Source organism: Trichomycterus rosablanca, chromosome 10 (assembly GCF_030014385.1).
Source record: "Trichomycterus rosablanca isolate fTriRos1 chromosome 10, fTriRos1.hap1, whole genome shotgun sequence".
NCBI classification, from domain to species: domain Eukaryota; kingdom Metazoa; phylum Chordata; class Actinopteri; order Siluriformes; family Trichomycteridae; genus Trichomycterus; species Trichomycterus rosablanca.
This window is the reverse complement of record NC_085997.1, coordinates 485,001-506,378: the sequence shown is the minus strand read 5'-3', so window position 1 is coordinate 506,378 and position 21,378 is coordinate 485,001. Positions and strand designations below refer to the sequence as shown.

General features: G+C 45.4%; 1 protein-coding gene across 1 annotated transcript in view; it reads right to left on the bottom strand.

Annotated features, from left to right (window-relative positions):
- The window catches only part of plce1 (phospholipase C, epsilon 1), a 46,827-nt gene that overhangs the window by 8,154 nt on the left and 17,295 nt on the right, over positions 1-21,378 (bottom strand). The window contains exons 4-25 of the mRNA XM_063003370.1: positions 15,923-16,239; positions 13,339-13,484; positions 12,530-12,788; positions 12,115-12,290; positions 9,285-9,924; positions 8,746-8,919; positions 8,545-8,662; positions 8,281-8,440; positions 8,017-8,139; positions 7,750-7,886; positions 7,369-7,607; positions 6,977-7,038; positions 6,601-6,766; positions 6,400-6,507; positions 6,195-6,311; positions 5,933-6,091; positions 5,665-5,794; positions 5,479-5,520; positions 1,897-2,006; positions 1,689-1,806; positions 1,072-1,203; positions 68-361 (exon numbers count right to left, since the gene is read on the bottom strand). Coding sequence (XP_062859440.1) covers positions 68-361; positions 1,072-1,203; positions 1,689-1,806; positions 1,897-2,006; positions 5,479-5,520; positions 5,665-5,794; positions 5,933-6,091; positions 6,195-6,311; positions 6,400-6,507; positions 6,601-6,766; positions 6,977-7,038; positions 7,369-7,607; positions 7,750-7,886; positions 8,017-8,139; positions 8,281-8,440; positions 8,545-8,662; positions 8,746-8,919; positions 9,285-9,924; positions 12,115-12,290; positions 12,530-12,788; positions 13,339-13,484; positions 15,923-16,239 — 3,927 coding nt within the window. The remainder of the gene's footprint in view (positions 1-67; positions 362-1,071; positions 1,204-1,688; positions 1,807-1,896; positions 2,007-5,478; positions 5,521-5,664; positions 5,795-5,932; positions 6,092-6,194; positions 6,312-6,399; positions 6,508-6,600; positions 6,767-6,976; positions 7,039-7,368; positions 7,608-7,749; positions 7,887-8,016; positions 8,140-8,280; positions 8,441-8,544; positions 8,663-8,745; positions 8,920-9,284; positions 9,925-12,114; positions 12,291-12,529; positions 12,789-13,338; positions 13,485-15,922; positions 16,240-21,378) is intronic.

Genomic DNA, 21,378 nt, shown 5'->3' with positions numbered 1-21,378 from the left:
TATTGATAATGGCACTCAGAAAGTAAACGATCTATGCCAGCGAGTAAACAGTGTGAAGGCCACTAACCATCGGTCTGGTAGTTGAGGGCGACCAGTTGGATGCCGTGCAGCCAGAAGCTTAGAGGGTTTGGGTTGGTCGAGTCGATGCGTGTAGCGGCGGGGTAGGTGCGTAGCAGCTGGCGCTCCGTGTGCCCGATCAGTTTGGTGGAGTATCGCCGGCACAGGCGCTTAGCAGCGTTCTCATTCACAGAAGAGATGTGGTAGCACTTGGGCGTACGAATAATGGCACTCAGTGAGGGCGCCGCGCTCGCTGCTGGCACCGTCTGCTCCTCCCAGCTTGCCCGGGTGCCATCCACACCAGCTAAAGGAAACCCAACATAGCTGTGATCTTCATATTAACATTAATTTTGTATCAAAGTGGAGGTAATTAATGACCAGTCCGGTAACTCAAGCAGGTGACAACATATTTATTTTTTTTGTTCTGGAATTATCTTCCAATTTAGTCATTTACAATTCCCAACTGTGAATCCCCTGCCGCTTGGACAACCCCCAATCTGATCAAGCCTGACATGCCCCTTCTGACACATGTCCAATCTGCACCGCTTCTATTTACCTGCCAATGTTGGGTTTCCACACACTCACACAATTTAAACCAGAAAAAAACAAACAATAATTTGAACAAAATAAATAAAGGATGAGTTTCAAAGCTGTGAGTGCTAAAATCCATTTGATTATAGAGGCAATAAATAAAAAGCTCGACATCACAGGCTGAGGACTTGTGTCAGCACTTGGAAGGTCAAGAGGTTCTCTCCAGTACGTCTTCCCACTGTGTGTCAAACACACACAGATCACAGAAAGAAGCTAATACCCAAAATATATCAGCTGCCCTGAAATTCCTCTCTCTGTGTTTACTCGTGCCAAGAGCCACTTCCTGAAGCATGCTGGGAGAAAAGGCGTTTTTATGTGCTTTCGGGGAACTTTTAAAAGGCTGGAAAACCGAAGCGACCTTTTCCCAGGGGCGCTCTTGGTGGGTGTTCCGATTTCTGTGCGAGTCGTGCAGCGTGGCCGTACCTTTCCCCGAACCTCGCACCAGCGTCACCGGCTCGCCGGGGCTCCCACGGACTGGCGCGTTGCCAAAGATGGACTTCCGACTCTTACGCTCCTTGCCTTTATTAGAGCCTGATGAGGAAGGGGTGGAGAAACCTGGTTCCCACACAAACACACACACAGAAGAGTCAGGGTACAGGATTAAGGGCATGGCCCCTTCAGCATGATATTTCCATTCACCTAATTCAGAACATGCCCGTGCAGACGGCCGAACGGCCAGAGAGTCCAACTCTGGATCCACAGATCTTAGATATAGTGGGTTAGTGTACTTTCTCATGGACAAAATTACAAAACAACTCATTAATAAAAAGCTACAAAGCCGTAGCAGACATATTATTCATCCCTATCAGTACAATTGTCTTAATAACCGAAACTCGTCCCCCGAGAGGAGCACAGTGCACACAAGAGAAGCCAGAAGTTTCCTGAACGCAGCAGGAACATTTTCCAAGTGAACACTAAGTCACAAACTGTCCCATAATCATCTCAGCCCCTATATTCTGCACAAAGCTTTAATTCCTATAGATGTTGAATGTGTAACTGCTTACAATGGCAAATATTAAAACTCATTTCTTTGCAACTACCTGGGAATTTGATAGCCTGGCAGTAAATGACGAGGTCGGAAAGTTCCTGAGCGATCTGCCTGCTCTCCTTCTCATTCTGCGGCAGATAAAACTCCTCGCCGAGCTCCATGTCAAACATCTGCATGAACACAGAGGAACAGGACGTAACACATCACCTAAACGTCAGCCACACTGGACTGAACAGTGCTTGATGGAAGCCCGACCCTACCTTCACTTTACTCCCAGACTTCTTAAACCTTTTCGGCATCTCGTCGTTGGACTCGTACTGAAGCTTCTCGCTCGACGACTTTCCCTCGGGTTTATCCTCCAGGATGTTATCTGTGGATTTAAAATGTGAGCTGTTAGTTTGAGCCACGTGCTTATAAAAAATGCAAAGTACAGACACAAGCAATGGTGGCTTCAAGGCAACTTTATAATGTAGGGATGCCAGCAAAGCAGAAACAAAATGTAAAAGCAAACAGAGAAGCTTCATGGGTGGACAAAATTACAGAAACATATGTAATATGTAAAACTAATGCACAGTAGGGACAAAAACAGCTTTGTTTTCTCGTGGAACGCTTTTATAGAAGTCATAAATAAACTGTGTAGGGATGAAAACAGTTATTCATCCCTTCATAGGTCTAACTCACAGTATGTGTTTTATAAATTATAGATCACATCCGATCCAGTATCGAAATCGGGTCCCGTATTAACGTCCATTAATTCACTTTTCCGACCCAGTGCCGATCCAATTCCAGTCCGCAGCTTGCGCTGAACCATTAGCCCGCCCGCTCTAACGTATTATAACATTAACATGAGACACAGTCACCGATCCAGATTCCATTCCACATTTTACTCAGACTCAGAACCCGCGGCAACGGTCTCTGATGGAGCAGTTTATCATTAGCCGATGGTTTATTTAAAATGTCGTTTATTTAAGTTATTTTAGTCAGAAAACGCCAAAAAGCAAAACAGGTACTTGTAATGTGTGTAAAAACAGTGTGTCGAGGAGTGGAAGTACGGAGGCGTCGTATAATATAACTAATTTAATCAAACACCTGCAGAGATTTTACCTCTGAGTACCAGGAGCTAATGCTAGCTAATATCCATCACTAATAACCATCACTAATCCATAACTAATTTTATCTGGATTTAATGCCACCTTCAGCACGTATTTGTGTCATTTATGGCATGTCAGGTTTTACGTTTCAGTCTGTTAATCGTTTCTTTTCTTTATATTTTGAGTCCGGAGAGTCATGGAAAGTCTCTGACTAGATCCTGGTGTTCATCAACCCACTCGAGTCATTTTCCAGTAGATATGGGGCCATAATTCTTTAGGAATATAAGCACATTGTAACATGAGTTTTTGTAAAAAAATGACCTCCTTATACTAACATTCCTTATACACTATGGCCAAAAGTACTTGGACACCTGACCATGAGCTGGCTGAACATCCCAGTTGAAAATCAAATGAAAAACAAAGTTAGAAGCATATCGTTATCTTTATATAACTGATCTCTTGCACCTGATATAAATTGTGGCTAAAACATGTAAATTCAATAATTAAAAGGGGCGTCCCAATACTTTTGTCCATATAGTTCCACAACCATCTACAGTGTATCACAAAAGTGAGTACACCCCTCACATTTCTGCAGATATTTAAGTTTATCTTTTCATGGGACAACACTGACAAAATGATACTTTGACACAATGAAAAGTAGTCTGTGTGCAGCTTATATAACAGTGTAAATTTATTCTTCCCTCAAAATAACTCAATATACAGCCATTAATGTCTAAACCACCGGCAACAAAAGTGAGTACACCCCTTAGTGAAAGTTCCTGAAGTGTCAATATTTTGTGTGGCCACCATTATTTCCCAGAACTGCCTTAACTCTCCTGGGCATGGAGTTTACCCGAGCTTCACAGGTTGCCACTGGAATGCTTTTCCACTCCTCCATGACGACATCACGGAGCTGGCGGATATTCGAGACTTTGCGCTCCTCCACCTTCCGCTTGAGGATGCCCCAAAGATGTTCTATTGGGTTTAGGTCTGGAGACATGCTTGGCCAGTCCATCACCTTTACCCTCAGCCTCTTCAATAAAGCAGTGGTCGTCTTAGAGGTGTGTTTGGGGTCATTATCATGCTGGAACACTGCCCTGCGACCCAGTTTCCGGAGGGAGGGGATCATGCTCTGCTTCAGTATTTCACAGTACATATTGGAGTTCATGTGTCCCTCAATGAAATGTAACTCCCCAACACCTGCTGCACTCATGCAGCCCCAGACCATGGCATTCCCACCACCATGCTTGACTGTAGGCATGACACACTTATCTTTGTACTCCTCACCTGATTGCCGCCACACATGCTTGAGACCATCTGAACCAAACAAATTAATCTTGGTCTCATCAGACCATAGGACATGGTTCCAGTAATCCATGTCCTTTGTTGACATGTCTTCAGCAAACTGTTTGTGGGCTTTCTTGTGTAGAGACTTCAGAAGAGTCTTCCTTCTGGGGTGACAGCCATGCAGACCAATTTGATGTAGTGTGCGGCGTATGGTCTGAGCACTGACAGGCTGACCCCCCACCTTTTCAATCTCTGCAGCAATGCTGACAGCACTCCTGCGCCTATCGTTCAAAGACAGCAGTTGGATGTGACGCTGAGCACATGCACTCAGCTTCTTTGGACGACCAACGCGAGGTCTGTTCTGAGTGGACCCTGCTCTTTTAAAACGCTGGATGATCTTGGCCACTGTGCTGCAGCTCAGTTTCAGGGTGTTGGCAATCTTCTTGTAGCCTTGGCCATCTTCATGTAGCGCAACAATTCGTCTTTTAAGATCCTCAGAGAGTTCTTTGCCATGAGGTGCCATGTTGGAACTTTCAGTGACCAGTATGAGAGAGTGTGAGAGCTGTACTACTAAATTGAACACACCTGCTCACTATGCACACCTGAGACCTAGTAACACTAACAAATCACATGACATTTTGGAGGGAAAATGACAAGCAGTGCTCAATTTGGACATTTAGGGGTGTAGTCTCTTAGGGGTGTACTCACTTTTGTTGCCGGTGGTTTAGACATTAATGGCTGTATATTGAGTTATTTTGAGGGAAGAATAAATTTACACTGTTATATAAGCTGCACACAGACTACTTTTCATTGTGTCAAAGTGTCATTTTGTCAGTGTTGTCCCATGAAAAGATATACTTAAATATCTGCAGAAATGTGAGGGGTGTACTCACTTTTGTGATACACTGTACATATTGTTGTTACTTATTGTTTTTGGTTTCTGTTATTTTGTCCACCCCTTGCATCTTCTCGTGATCTGACTCCACGATGCTCGAGTCCCTGGGGTGTGCTGAATGGGAACGGGCAAAGCGAAGGGAAAGAATCCCTTGTCTCTTTTTCAGAGACGGAGCACGGCAGGGCCTGAGAAACCAGATGGCTTTGTTTCTTTTTCCTCCGATGAGCCAGTGCCGCTAGCAAGGTCACATCGTTTTCAAAAGTCTGCGGACGGAGGGAACGGGGAGAAGGAGAGCTCGATGTTTACACGCCACACCAGCCATTTTTTCCCCCGTAGTCACAACACTGCTTTAGCCATTAGACAAAACACAAACACGCAGAGGCAACATTCTTCTTTGGATCAGTTCCGTTCAGGTCAGTTGTACCTACCTACGCGTTACACCTTCACAAAATAAAACTGACCGAATCACAGAACACAAGCTTCTGGCATTTAAAGTTTTATGCAGGATCAAGCAGCATGCGCATACACACAAATCTCAACGAAGACACTCTCACAAACGCTTGGTTTACCTTCCTGGCTATAAGAGGCAGTGGAAGCATTGAGGACGTCAGCTAACAGAAGAGAGATGATAAGAGAAAGGAGGAAAAGGCAGGATGAAACATTTGTGCTTGGAAAAAGAAATGGTTATTCGATTCTTAACGTCCAGCATGTCCCCCTCAAAACACTTTTCATTAAGGTATAAAACCAAGACTTACCATCAGACAGAGACTCGTAGTCATAGTCGTACTCGTCATCCTCTTCCTCTTCTTCTTCATTGTTGCCTGGAGAGCTGGAAGCAAGTCCACCGTTGTTAGCTTGTGCTTGCATGTGTGCTAGCTGAAGTGCCTGGGAAATCAAAGCAATTTATTATAAAAGCTAGCAATTATTATTAATTAAATACAGGATGATTTCAAAACACTGAAAACAGCCAAGAAATCTACAAGTGGAAGCACCAGGATGAAATTTTCTAAGCACCTCACCCACCTTCTGCTTTAAAATGTCTACAGGGGCCTGATGAGCCTTAAGCTTCTTGTTCTTGAGAAGAATCTTGCCCCTGAGCTGCCAAGGAGAAGGAAGCCACGGGTCATCCGAGAAATCACTTTCAAAGAGGAACTTGGTCACCAGCTTGTCTCCAAACACCGCCTTCAGTTGACAAACAGGCACCAAAAATCCCAATGCAAAAATGTTTAGGCCATGTAGGAGTCAACAGTTGAGGAAAAGGAAAAGCTGTGAAAGAAAAGTGCACCTTGAATATGTCGGCCATCTTGCGCTGCTGAGGCAAAGAGCAGTGGTTCTCAATGGACAAAATCACTGGCATCTCAGCGTTTACGAAGGCAGCACGGTTGATGGCCTCCACCACATCCTGTGGGAAAGAATTAAGGATTGTTAGTAAGCTTGAGAACTGAAGAGTTTTAGCAAACAGGCAAATGCTTATGTTCTCCAAAACAGACCTTGAAAGGGATTTTGGTGGTAAGCGTGTGCCCGTGGTAAATGACAGGCATGCCGTCGTCCCCGTCCCAGCAGTCCAACTCTACGCTCCTACATCCCTGCAACAGCACCTGAAGAAAGAAGACGTTACAGTAAGTGGGAGCTGCACACGGTCACCCATGACATGTCCGGCGCCCAGCGGGCCGATAGCAGAGCTGTCTGACCTGACTGTAAAGTTCCACTGATGATTCTCCTTTCAGCTGGTGGCCGGTGAGGTACGTGTTGTGTGATGATTCCATGTAGTAGTAGGACAGCGGGTACTGCAGCTCGTCCATGTTCACTTGAGACTCCTCGTTTTTAGAGGCGAAGTTGTCTTTGTCCATCAGGAACCTAAAATATGAACATTAATACAAATATAAGTAATAGGGTGGGTGGGTTGTCGAATCTTCATTTAGCTTCCACCTCGCTACAGCGTGTTTCCCAAATATTCTTGTTGCTGTTGTTGATTTGCACTCTGCTACTTGACTAGTTCAAATTCTGTCATGAGGTGCAGAAGAGAGCTCAGTGAAATCATGGGAGCTGAACAGACGAGTAACAAACCTGGCAAAGCCTTCAAAGGACATCCAGCCCATCTGACGCATACTCGACGAAGGCTCGAATTTCTAGAATGAAAACACATTCGACTTGTAATTCCACCCATGTGTTTCTATCAGATGTTATGCTATTTTCGAATGGTAAAAGATTGTTAGCTAACTGCCAACCACAACTAGAACAATGCAAGCAAGGTTATTAATGCATAGCATGCTGGCAAGTGTTAAGCTGTCTTAGTGTCTAAAGGTTGGCTAGTTAGCCAGCCTGTTAACTGTGCGTTAATGTTGCCAACAACAAAATGAGAAAACTTGAACCATTTTAAATCAAACAAGCGTTCCCACAGTGCACTACGCAAAACTTCCAGACAACTAAATTTACACTTCATCATAAGACAGACTCACCTGAATGATGCTCAAGATCTCGTCGTAGGTCAGGTGCTCACGCTGGCAGTTTACCAGGAAGTCGTTCAGCTGTGGGATGGCGAGGCCCAGCACGCCCAGGGAGGAGTGCTCCACGCCTGTGCCGTTGGTCACGATGCTAGCAGCGGCGATGGCATCTGAAATCTGCTTCTGGTTTTCCGACATTTGCTGGCGAGTGCGAATGAACAGGCCGAGGTCAGAGCCATTGCGGGTCAGCAGGTCTGCGGGAACCATTAATGGCTCAATTAACCAAACCATAAAAAGCACCGCATTCTTTTTTACTCTGTAGGATTTTTTTATGTGGACGACCAATCAGTGAAGCACAAGATGTTTATAAAATCTGATAAGGAAGGCTGCACACACCTAGGTCCGGCTGAAGTCCTGTTATTTTGTCATCAATTCTCAGCGTAGTGTACAGAGGCACCGAGTCTGGGCCGGATCGACTGCAGGGCACAGCATACATGTCAAACAGCTCCTTCAGGTCCTTCCGACTCCGGATACTGCAAAACATGGAGAACATCAACTCAAAGAACATCACCTATACAGCTGTTATCTATCACGTCTCAAACATGGGCTCAGTGAACCAACAGCTCGTTCGTGAGAAGATCTGAAGCAGGTAAACTGCGGCACCTGAATGACTTGAAGAGCTCCACGAACTCGACAAAGCTCATGATGCTGTCGGAGATCATGAGGTTCTGGAAGCCACGGAAGCAGCCTTTCCCCCGCCCGTGCCAGCTCCTGCTACTCCACGTGCTAAATAATAAGCATAACCATACTCAGAAAAGAAAGAACTCAACAATAGACTAATTCCAACACAGTTCATGGACTGACCAGAGCTAAGCTCTACCTTACACAAAGCAGCCACGGTGTGTTTATTAATGGAAACCATCTTACCCGGGCTGGCCTTTGGCACTGCAGGGTAGATTGGGGGAGGAGTGGGGCCGGGTGGGGTTTGTGCTGTTTGCAGTGGAGAAGAAGGAAGAGGTTCCAGGGGACTGGGTTTTGGTGCTGGGTGAGGATGAAGATCCAGGAGTGCCAAAGGGGCTGGAGTCTTCTACAGACACGGAAAGTGTATTAGCATTAGCACATTCTCCAACCATACCGGTGAGTGCGCCTACATGCAGACCAATCGCATCATTATTGGACTTCTATGCTCACCGTTCTCCTCATGCTCCACTGCCTCCAGGGGATCCGAGGACCTTCTGTTCACGACCTCTTTACAGCTTTTGGTCTTGCGTGAGATCATCTCATCATCAGTTCCATCTCCACTGTCTCCCTACACACATGGAGTAAGAGGTTACAGCCGCTGGCTCGTATTTTCAAACCAGCCTGGACGGAAGACACAGACCCATGGCTTACCCTGACCAGGGCTTTCTTCTTCTTCTTGGCATTGGAGCTGATGCCCAGCGGGCTGTTCCTCTGATTGGCGCTCTTCTCCGTGTTTCTGCTGACCGAGCTGCCCGTGTTCCAGCGCCGGCCTCCGAACAGCTCGATGGCCTGTGCCAACGTCGGTCCTTCAAATCTTCCGTCCTCCTAATGACAGAGACCTCGAGGCTTAAATAAGGACAATACAGTACTGGATCCAGGAACATTTTCCCATTACTGGAAGCCAAAAGATGATTAGCATCAGATGTTTGCTTCTTTGGGAGCGTATATTTGTCCGCGACGACGATGAGGCTAATGCAGTCTAGTCTATCCTACTCAAAATCTCTTTAATATTAGGACGTGGTGTAATATATGCAAACATCTGAATGGTATTTCTTTACAATTGGACACAGTTTCAATCATGAACAGACAGACAGGTCGCTTGGTTGGCACAGTGGTAAAACATGCTAACCCATCAGTCCTGAGCTGCTTAGCTCTCGTCCACGCTAGGCACCATGATTTTTGTTACTTACCTGGTAAAGACTGACGTACTGCCTGCGCAGCCACTGCAGCCTCTGGTCAGGGAACCTCTTCATCATCCTGATGGCTCGGATCAGCTCCTGCAGACCCTCGTACAGCACAGACGCCGTGTGCCGCGGAGCCACGAAGTGCAGCAGCCTGTTGTCGGTGGTGTGCAGACCGTACAGCAGTGTAACCCCGTTCTCCTCGGCACTCAGGCCGCACAGCTTGTTCTGCAGACGCACCACGTTTATGTCGATTCCTGAGTGTCCCATAAACACAGCCTTGACAGCACTCAGGTCCAAGATGCCCTCGGTAAGACCGCAAGCACCCGCAAGGCCCTGCGGTAGCGACTCTGGCACAGCGCACCTGTTCCGGCCGCTCGGGGGCCTGCCCCACGTCAGGGTGCAGTTGTCGGGCTGCAGGCGGAGCAGGCATCGAGCCGTGAAGTGGCTCTCCTGCTCGTAGTGAATGACCGTGGCTCCCTGCAGCAGGAAGCGGTGCACGTCGGCGGGAATGGAGAGGGCATACCAAGGCACCAGCTCTGTGCCGTGGCTGAAGGCGCCCTCTGGTTCCTCTGGGTTTTGTAGGTCCAGCTCCTGCGGCGCGTCGCTCAGGTCCCCTTCTGAATCGGAAAGGTCGCCAACCAGAAATCTGTGTTGGAAAATAATAAGTTTGCAATCAAATCAAGAAGCATCTCAGGTAAAAAGTTAGTGGCGATAGGCATGTGAAGTCGACTAGACGGGTACCCTTTCATGCCAACAGTGGGTGTAAGAGTGGTCGGACCCTAACCCTTTGGAATGAATTAACAGTATCACAGCTGGAACTGACCCTCGGTGTTATTAGTAAATCTCAGGTTAACAATCGTGCATTAAACACAAGACACAAGAACATTCATTTTTTATCTTTATGTTTATTCGCTGCATTTGTAGCATACAGAAGGTCACACGGAGACATACTTTGAAGTCTTGTGAGAAGCTTCTCAGAAGAGCGGCTGTTGTTCTAGCCGTAAGGATCATACAGAGGTCACTCTATTTTAATACCGTTTGTTTTAAAATGTCCAACAACCTCACAGTCAGGCGTCCTAATACTTTTGGCCACACGGTGTATGATTTATTACACTAGCCAGTGTCGGCCGCCTGGGCGTCTAATCAGAGAGATATGATCGGCTGTGTCTGACCGAATCCCTGCGATGGATTGGCGCCCTGTCCAGAGTGTTCCTGCCTTCTGCCCAGTGTTTTCCGGACCTGCCGCGACCCAGACCAGGTTAAATCGGCAGATTTAAAAATGTTGTGGTAATCATTCATATGCTACAAACGAGGTGAAAAAATGTCCAAATGTTTCTTCAGATGGAAGCATGTCAGGCTAACAAACACTCACTGCAAACCATGAGCACATGCGCAACTCAACTCAACAACTTACAGGACACGCCCGGAATCTGAGGGTTTCCTTAAAGACGGCCATGATGAAATGACAAAAAAACAACAAAAAGAAGAAGAAAGAAGGTAGAAAACATTGAACAAACAGCAGTTAATGCTTTTAATCGTCTGTAATAATTCAAGTGCCTGGAAAAAAGAACCTGAACTAGAACCAAACATCCGAGAGGATAAACTGTTCCTCACGACGAAACATCCAGCACAGTTTACAGAAACAGAACACGACTCGGTTCACACCAACACCTGAAGATTAAGCTCCTCTCCTGAGATCCTAAACACCAGGAACATGGCAACAAACACCAGGAATGACGAAATCCAGCCAGGGGCCGCGCTGACACCACATTAATAACCCGGCTGAACTCTTTCCTCCCCGACGCACGCAAAGCTCCTGTCCCGAGGACAAACAAAGAGCAAATCCCAGATCTGTTGGGAGAGGGATGGTGTAATCATCTCCACTGCTGGACAAAGTCTGACTGGAAATGTAATTAACAGGAATATTGGTGATGAAGGAACGGTGTGATCATCACGGTCCTCAAACATCAGGACCAGCTGGGTGGCAAAAAACACACAAGAGTGCGGGTGGTACCTCAGAACGTAACGGGAATAAAAAATACAAAACTATTTCCCACGTCAAAGGGACGGAAAAGTAAAGTTCTGAGTGAGGAACAGACGGCTAAAGAAGATTAAAGACTTCCATCACCTCTTTACTGAGAACTTTGATCTACTACACTAGGTGACGCAGTGGGACATTTCGCTAGTGCACAGGTGCCCCCTACCAGGCACAACTGGCAGTGCCTGCAGCAGAAAAAAACAGCCACTAGTCTGCTGGGTGGGAAAAAATGGGACTAAAAAGTGGGCGGGGTCTTCAATGCTGTATAAGGACTCTGGTTAGTAGCCCGAGGTGCCTGTACAGAAGTGGAGGAACGTGGAGATCAGCGCGTGACTCTCCATGTGCGAGACCGACCTCACACGCCGAAGTATGGCCGAATAAGGGGTCGTGGAGCGTGCACGCATCAGGAGAATATACCCTCCTCGTACGCCATCAGGGTCTCCAGCAGAGGAAGAGGAACTAAGCATTCTACCTACAGTTATGGTTCTGACAGGGTTCCAGCAGATTTGGGGTCTCACCCCAGCGTCTGCTTGGACTGGAGTAGTGAGATGTTTACTGTGGAAGCTCTTCTGTAAGTCTCTCTGGATTAGAGCGTCTGCTACATGCAGAAAATGTAAACGTGAGCGTAACCGCTCTGAAATCCTTCAGTTTGACAAATTAGCAATCAGAAACACAGCGTGTACATTTTCCCACCGGTGTATTTACACAGAGATTCCGACGCTCGGACCACCCACCGCACGTTCTGACCTGTAACGCGTCTGTCGGTACTGCAGTGACAGTAAGAGATTCGGGACTCACTGGTTCCTGCTCTTCTCTCGGAAGGGTTCCTCCGGCTCGTCGGCCTCCAGGCTGCGGTTACAGCTGCGGATGGTCTGCAGGATGTTGCTAACGGTAGCTTCCTTCTCCGAGTTGTGCAGTCCGTCGCTTCCCACCCTGTGCAGGAAGTGCTGCTGGCCGTTGTAATCGGACACGAACTGGACAGGACACGAAGAACAACAAACAACAACAACAAACGACCACATCAAACAATTATTAAACCCTCATTAGTACAGCCAATCACAGCAATCTGCAGCTTAATAAATGAGAGATTTAATTTATGGAAGAATTAAATACATTTAAATTGACTGTAATAAAGGAGGTAAAAATATAAACCCCACTTCCAGAAAAGCTGGGACGTTTAGTAAAAAGGCATCGTTGTATTTCCAGCTCTCACCTCGATCGAATCCTCTTGAGAATCAAAAGCAGGACGAAGTCCAATCAGGCTCGCAGCCCCATCAAGAGTCTCGCTAAGCTCCTTGAGGAAGACGCCGCAGAAGGGCACCACCTTACAGCCGGGTATGTTCAGGGCGCGGTTTACCACCTTCTTATACTCGGACGAGGACTCGTGCTGGGCCATGGCGTCCTTCAGGCCTCGCATGGTCTCGATGTCTGCCTGGTCCATGAACTGCCACATTTTCAGCACCTTTTGAGATCTAGGACATAATAAAACGATCAAGAACCTCTTCAGGGACGTGGAACGTGCAATCTGCTGATCAACCACAACGTAAACAGGGAGGAGACTTTTGTTTGTGTGTTTATTCATCTGGAGACAAAATTTTGTACGCCATCACCTACGACTGATGGACGCCTTGGTCTGGCTATTGATGTGAAGCCTGGACTCTGAAGAAGGATGCATTCAATTCAGGCTTTTGAGGACAAGAGCATCAAAAGCAGAAAGCACTTCCATAGTGTCATGCTACCACCACCATATTTTATACCTCAGGCTGAAGAATTCCACCTTAGTCTCATTAGACCATAAGCCCTTCCACCACATGGTTAGGGAGTCTTCCAAACGACGTTCTGCAGCACTGAAATGCCTGGTTTTGTAAGGGCTTCGACCCTGCAACCCCTTTGGTGCACCACCTTGAATATGGTAGTGGACAGTAGATGTTCTTTGGACCATACTGATAAAGCACACAAAGAAATGGGCGACTTATTCTTACAGAGCAGCAGAAGTAAACGCCGTTGAGCTGAGACTCGTACCTGAGACCAGCTAAGAACTCCATCACTGCGTTGTAGTTTCCCATGTTCCAACAGCATTTGGCCACGTGGACGAGGTGCGAGAAGACTTCTCTTTTCTCCTCCATTGAGCTGGCGGTCAAGATGAGCCAAGTTACCCAGAAACTGACCTACAGAAGTAAAAAAAAACAGTGTTTAGAAACGGCACAGGTGAAAATCTTACCTTCTCCCTGACGACAAACACGTCAACCGCTTCAAAGCTGCTTTGTTAACGCTACCCAAGAAAGAACGGACATGAGCGCAGTCGAGTTCGTGATGTAGAGCTCTGAAAGCCTTGATCAAATAAAAGAGCTGAAGGTCGAGCCGTCTAAAAGCAGAAGCTAACGCCGCGCTTCCTCTCAGGCAGCTCAGAGCGAGACGGTAAACACATCTATCCAGACTTAATGGAAATCAGCTGTGGATTCATCGCAGCTTCTTTGTTCAGAGGCAGAAACCGAGATTCTTTATTAATTTATGTTCTTCATACTGAAAAATGCTATTTTATTACTGAAGCGGCTCTATATTCATGAATTCTGAGCTACACACAATAAAATGGCCTTTAAATGGCATTTACGACACCAGATTTAGTTCCACTGCTGACGTTTCAGAACCTTTCGGAATTATCTGAATTTGGCGGGTTCAGGTGGGTTCATTCGTCTCTGTGCAGTACCATCGATCAGCCAGTAGTGGTCGTAACTGCAGCACTGGTGGGGTAGTTGTTAGATTAAGTTGTCACCCCTAAACAGGGCTAATAACGTACCTAATAATGACCAGTAATCAGTAGTAAGTCATCGGTTCGAGGCCCCCCCACTTCCAAGCTCTTAACTCTTAATTGCTCATAATTGTAAGTCACTTCAAATAAAAGTGTCCGTTAAATGCTGTAAATCAGTTAACGCTGGCTTTTATGGCACTAGCAGCATTTCTGTGACTCTTCAGCTACAGCAGGGAGCAGCCAGCACCCCCGACACACACCCAGTTTACCCAGAGGACACGACGGAACTCTGAGAACATTGTTAGGAACATTCATTAACACCATCCAGCGCTGGGCTCGCACTAAACACGTAATAAACCATCTCAGAGTAACGTTCCCAGCGGGCCGTGAGGACGTCCGGAAGATAAAGCGCAGGAAGGACAGGACACGCTTGGCAAAGGCTGAAGAAATTCCAGCTCGGAACGCTGTGGATGCCAGGCTGAAGAGGACACGGGCTTCATTAAGCCGGGATAAGACACATTCCGGTAACACGATCCTGCAGCCGCGCCATCGCTGCACCGAGGGCCAGACGAGGTTCATACACCCGGGGGGAAACGCCAGAGAGACGCCAAAAAACGTCTTTCGGTTCTCTTTCGACTTCAAATTCCACTTTATAACGAGAACGCAGGTTTATCTGGTGAAGAGTTGTTTTGGATCGGACGGTGTTATATAACCAAGATTGATCAGCAGGAGCCACGAAGCACGATGGCGGTTTGTGTTTGGAGAAGGGAGAACCTGTCAGCAGCGTTTAACGTGAAGTAAGACAGCGACCGCTCAGAAATACGGCTGCGTTTCGTTCTCTTAAAAGCCTCCTGCCAAACATGGCAAAGATGCACAAGGGAAAACACACGTCTCACTACGCTTAGAGAGATAAAAAATAAACACACGACTCAAACACGGACTTAATTCACCTCCGTCTTCAGGTCCAGTATCAGAAATTAAAAGGTTTCATTATAAATCTTATTGATCAGCAGGATAAAAACCCAAACTGTAGGAACCTGAGATCAGATCTACCACCATCTGACAACTGATCTTTACATTACGTTTACATTTAATCCTTTCATCCAAAGCGACTTACAGTACTGTGAAAGTATACAGTCTAAGCAATTGAGGTTTAAGGGCCTTGCTCAAGGGCCCAACAGTGGCAACCTGGCAGTGATGGGGCTTGAACCAGTGATGTAGCGTGATGTACATTATTATATTACATTATTTATATTAAATGCTATTTATATTTACCATTAATAATATTTCATATTAAATACATATTTAGTGTTAAATGTATTTATTATTGTTATATTTAATATTATTTTACATAATATTATTGATAATTAGTGTTATTTATATTTAATATTATTTACATTTAGTTATGTATGTTTAATATTATTTGTAATTATTATTGTTTATATTTTGATATTTATATTTAATATTATTTGTATTTAGTGTTTTTTTATATTTATCATAATGTATATTTAACGTTATGATTAATATTATTTATATTTTGTTATTTATATTTAATATTATTTGTATTAAGTATCATTTAAAATCAATAATATTTCTATCTTGGGTTATTAATATTTAATATTATTTATAAGTGGAGTTATTAATATTTAGTGTTATTTATATTGTTTATATTAAGTGTAAATATATTGAAGCCTTTGTTGTTGTATTGTGTGTTTTAGTTCTTCGATTGTTCAGTTGTTGTTTTTTATTCTAGGAAAGTCAGTTACAGCTCTTGGTCAGGTGTCCGAATACTTTTGACCATACAGTGTATTTCGCATTCTGAAATTCTCCTTTACCCACAATACAAGAAATACTGACCTCGTTGAAGCGCGACACCAGGTCCTCCACCACGTTGTGCTGGGCGCTCTGGGTGGGCATGACCGGGGCCGACAGCGAGGCTTTGAGGTGCGGGTGGCTCCTGTGGCACTCGGGCCCGGTCAGGTCCCTGGTGAGGAAGCACAGGTAGTCGAGCGGGAGCACGCGGCGGTACAGCTGCTGTTCCTGCTCCGTCAGGATGCTGGCGATCTCCTCCGGGAACTGGATCAGCTGCCTCAGGTCAGCCAGCTCCTTACTGATGCCCGTCACGCCCGAGGAGAGCGGGCAGGGGCCCACCGTGGAGCCACACAGCGGACGTTCTGAAGGGGAGAGAGAAAAATCCCACAGTTAGCAGAACTGTAAACCAATCACACAGAGTATAAGGGCCTTGCTTAGGGGCCAACAGTGGCAACCTGACAATGCTGGGGCTTGAACCAGCAACCTTTTGATTACTAATCCAGTACCTCAATCACTACCTTACAGTTTGGGGAAGGCACAAAAGAAAACTCCAGTGTCCTGCACAGAGCCCTGAGCTCAGCCCCACTCAACAGCTCTGGGATGAACCGGAACACCGACTGATTAATCAGCGCCCAGCCGTACACATTTCCACAGAAGCTTATCAGAGGAGCGGCTGCTGTTCTAGCTGAAAACATCATTAATTCAGCACATAATCTGGGATTCATTTGGCACATATATTCAGTCAAGGCTGCCTCTGATGATTTATCTTGTTGTGACCCAAGTTGAGGTCCTACAGACCAGCAGTAGGTTATAAGATCAGTAAGATTCTGTGGTTGAATAATAAAATCCTACATCATTTATTTTCTTTCTTCATTTGCTGCATCGTTCAGCTGATAAAGACGTCGTTTAAAGCAAAATCCAGCTGAGCACAAAGGTTCAGCACTATAAACTATATAAATATAATTCTATTATTTCTAATCGATGAACTGCTGCTGGATTGTGTAAATGATCGTATACAAACAGTGGCTTCTACATCAGAGAAGCGATCAGGGAAGGACACGAGACCACAGCGAATAAAGAAGCACACCAGGCACGACCCAGAGCGATTATTTTGGGGACGGGGTGATAAATCCCCCATCAAAACAGACCAGGTTTGGTCCCAACCTGAGGAGAAGAAACGACTGCAGGCAGGTTTCATCCAACACAGAGACGTTTATCCAAACAGCACGACTGGAGCGTCAGTCACACACTGATTTACAGTCGATTTATTCATTTTTATAATTAGATTCTTGCCTTTTTCTTCTTTTCTTCTTTTATTTTAAGTATTCATGTCTCTTTCTGTCCTGTACACTGATTATTATCATTATATTAGTAATTATTAATATTATTATTATTGGGTTTATTACTATTATTATTATTGTTATTAATATAATTATTATTACTATTTTTATTATGTTATCATAATTATTGATATTATAAAAATCACTTTTATTACCACTATTATTAAATTATTTATAATTAGTATTAATACCTATATTATTATATATTGTATATTATTATTACTTTATTACTACTATTGATATTTCTATTATTAATATTATTGTTATTATATTATCACAATTACTGATATTATTAATATTACTTTTATTATTGTCATTATTATTCATTATTATAAATTATTATTAATTATTATAATTGATTATTTTTATTATTAATATTATTGTTTTATTATTATTATTGTTTTTATTATTATATTATTAATATTACTATATTGTTGAATTATTATTGTTGTTTTTATTATTATTATTATTATTACATTACATTATTATTATTAGTTTTTATTATTATTAATATTGCTTTTATTATTGTTAATAACCTGGAGCTGTTTGGTTGGTATGGTCGGCCAGAGGTGAGGAACAAAATAAATAACCCCATCCTGAGGCGCCTGGTGAGTGTCAGCCATCACGCTCCACACGGCAGGTCTGTCCTGTGGTACGGAGGATCATGGAGACGATCAGGAGCGAGAGAGGAGAACGTATAACGCTGGTTTGATTTGTGGATCCTGTATCAGGAGGAGAGCAGTGGTACTGACCTAGCGGTACTGACCCAGCGGCTCTCGTTAGCCATCAGGCGCATCTGCCCCGCTCGCCACTCCATCCCCGCGTGGAAGCTTTTCATGTGAGTGGTGTTTAATGGTGTGGAAATGAATGCGCCTCATTAACCCGCATAAAGCAACGAGAGCCCCATCTTTATTCATCTGCTGCTCGGGGCATCAGGGGGGGCGTCTGAGGGGGGCATAACCGGGTCATTTTATAGAGAAGAACCTGCTTCTGGAATAAACACAGCAGGACTTCCTGCTAGTTATCAGTCCATGTGTGTATACGTACACATACACCCCTCGACTTTCTACACGTTATTGTCATTTAGGACTTTAATCTACACGTAATCATACAGGATGATTACATTAAAACACGGTATTATGGTCAGGTACATCCTGAACATCCACCTGCTGCAATCTGAATTAATTGTACTTTTTTGGACAGGCACATCTGGGTCTATAAGGGCCCCTAATTTACGCTGCCACGAGGTCCGAGGACCCGCCAGTGGATCTCTGTGATCAAACGATGTCAGATGTAAGACATTTGTATCAACCTTTAACAAACTGGTCATCAATACAAGAGGTCACTGGGCAGGGAGAGGAAGTGACACCTAGCTCTCTCTGTACATCTCAGCATTTCCCATCATCCTACACTCCCGAGAAGAGGGCGTGTCTAAATCCTTAGCTCCCTTAAAACGCTCCTACTGAGTGATGATCTGACTGAATGACGAGGGAGCGTCCGACGCCTCCTCAGCGCTGAAGATCAATCCCAGCATTCAGTGCGGCACGACTTTTCTCACAAAGAACTACAAACATGGTGGACGAATCAGTGCGGAGCAACTAACAGAGTTCTTTATAAATGTAAATACATTCTCATTGATGTTTAATCTGTATAAAGGTGTAATTATACGAGTGTGGGTTTATTTGTAAATTGGGGCGTCAGGGAGAGTTGAAGCGTTTTCGGTACACGGAGGGAGACGTTAGCTGGCGTGAGGCTAACTGTGTTAGCTTAGTAAGCTAAAACTGCAGTGATGTAACAGTAGAGCGTCTAAATAATCTGATTATGACTCCAAGTGTTATTAGAATCCTCTGTACTGAGGAGCTGATCAGGGTGAGAACACTTTATTATGGTAAACAGACGATACTGATCTGCGATGACGTACTAGCGTTGTTTGTTACTACGTCAAGCATCAAGACAACAGCGTCACTGAGCTAGCGTGCATGGCTAACTTTAGGACAGTGCTAAATTTTAACGTTTAGTTTTCATAAAGCTAAGCGACTCCGACTCTGAGACCTTGATGCTTTGGGCAGCCAGACTACACAAGGATGCAGGTTAAACTCCCCACAGTCATGAGCCGGAACATTTTATTTATAATAAATAATTAATTCCAAGCTTCTACACTACAGTCATAAATAATAATAATAATAAAATAAACAGAAGCCTAAAAGACTGAAAGCTTAGTCATAACCCAGGCCGTTCTGCTCCACGTCGAGAGCAGGTGGAAGGAAAACCATTCTCCCCGACACACTCCAGTTTGTCCAGTAAAAATGAGCGAGCGCACTTACTGGTCCTCCTGTAGTCCACAGTGTTGGAGTGCGAGTGCTTCATGGTGCCGGCCGGCCCGGCCCCGACCCCGACCGCGGCCCCGGGCGCCTTTTTCCCGCTGCACCGCAGAGACTCGCTCAGCCACATTTACACTCCAGCAGCCCGATTCCTCACTGAGATCTCCAGCGACTACATACACACGTCCACACAGACGGCCGGCGGGAGCGCTCCACCCTCCCCGCCGGGCTCTATCTCTCCGTCTAACACACACACACACACACTCACACTCCAGCTTTTAGCTCCTCCGCTTCCAGATAAAAGCTACGAGGACGGGAACGGGAGACCGAGGGTCCTAACGCACGTCCAGCACCATTACACAACTACGCTCCAGCTGACAGATACACCGGGTCTGTGTACGGACGCCAGTGACGACCAAACGACAGGTGAACCCTCCTCATGGTCCTCGTTTTGGCTCAAGGGTCACATCGCGGACACAATCCAGGGCGCATACCAACTGTACTCCAGTACTGATCTGTAAAACTGACCCTAAAGGTCAGTGAAAACAACAGAAATCCCACATCAAGCTCAGGCTAGGTTCTGGAACCTCACAACGTAAGTTATATACAGCGGCCTGACAGTCGAGACTGCCGTGCCAACAATGCTGCTCCTACTAGATGGGATGGAAACCTGGCGTGTTTGCACCAAAAAGGTCTGAATCACAGACTGGACTGAACAATGAAGAACTCACATTATTATTTTCTGCTAGTTATAAGTTTCAGTTTAATTTAATTTGCTGACTCTGGTTCCTCTCAAGGTTCCTTCCTGTAATTTTAAGGGAGTTTTTCCTGCCACTGTCACCCTCGGCTTGCTCAACAGGAGGTTTTTAGTCTGTTGGTCCTGGAATTTGTAAAGTTGCTTTGAGACAATGTCTTGTAAAAACCCCTATATAAATAAATTTGACTTGATAAACATCCTTATTTTTTCTGTTTTATGCTGTAAGGACGTCCTAATATTTCCTTCTTACGTTATTAAGGTAGGAACACCCTGGATGGGGCGCTGATCCATCACCCTTTTACTCCATCTCCCCATCCCAAATGTACCCAAAGTCCCAGTGTCTACGTAGACGTCTGGCCGACCGATAGCACCGCCGACATTCGAAGTAACAGAGCGCTGCACCACCCGAGCACCTTGTTAACGTATTACATTGTTAATATTATGGTTGGGTTGTGTCATAACGTCAGCGATAATAGAGCCTGCCCATTTAGAGGGACTAAGTAAGGATTTCTCATCCCTGCTGCTGGCGGCCTCTGCTGGCTGATCGATGATGCTGCACAGAGACGTGTGACTCTCCGTGCGCCATACGGATCTCCGTATGAACCCAGATGAAAGAAGCGGTCGTTGCTGCACGTGTCGGATGGGCGTGTGTTAGTCACGACCCTCCTCGGTCAGGAGTAGAGGTCTGTAGCCTAAAAGTGAAGGGGAAATACAACTGGGGAATTGGATATGACTAGATTGGGAGAAAAGTCAGGGATTCTAGACTCTGATCTGATCGGCGGTGCGTTTCTTCCCTCCCCTCTGATGCAGCGGGTTTGGCATGCAGTGCCGCGGAGGGGCCTCACATTCAGAACATACTGACAGACAGAACGCTCTCCTGACCCGCCCTGACCTTCGCTATTCCTGTCCGCCGCTATTCATCAGCGCATGCGGCAGCGCTAGTCGCCGCTAAACAACCAGGATGATTGATGGGAGGCGTCAGACTGGAAGCTCAGAAGTGTGAGGTATGAACGGCGTCCCGATAAACAACCTGCTAACACGACGTACCAGTATTTTTCAGTTTCAAGCAGTAAGGACGTGCCA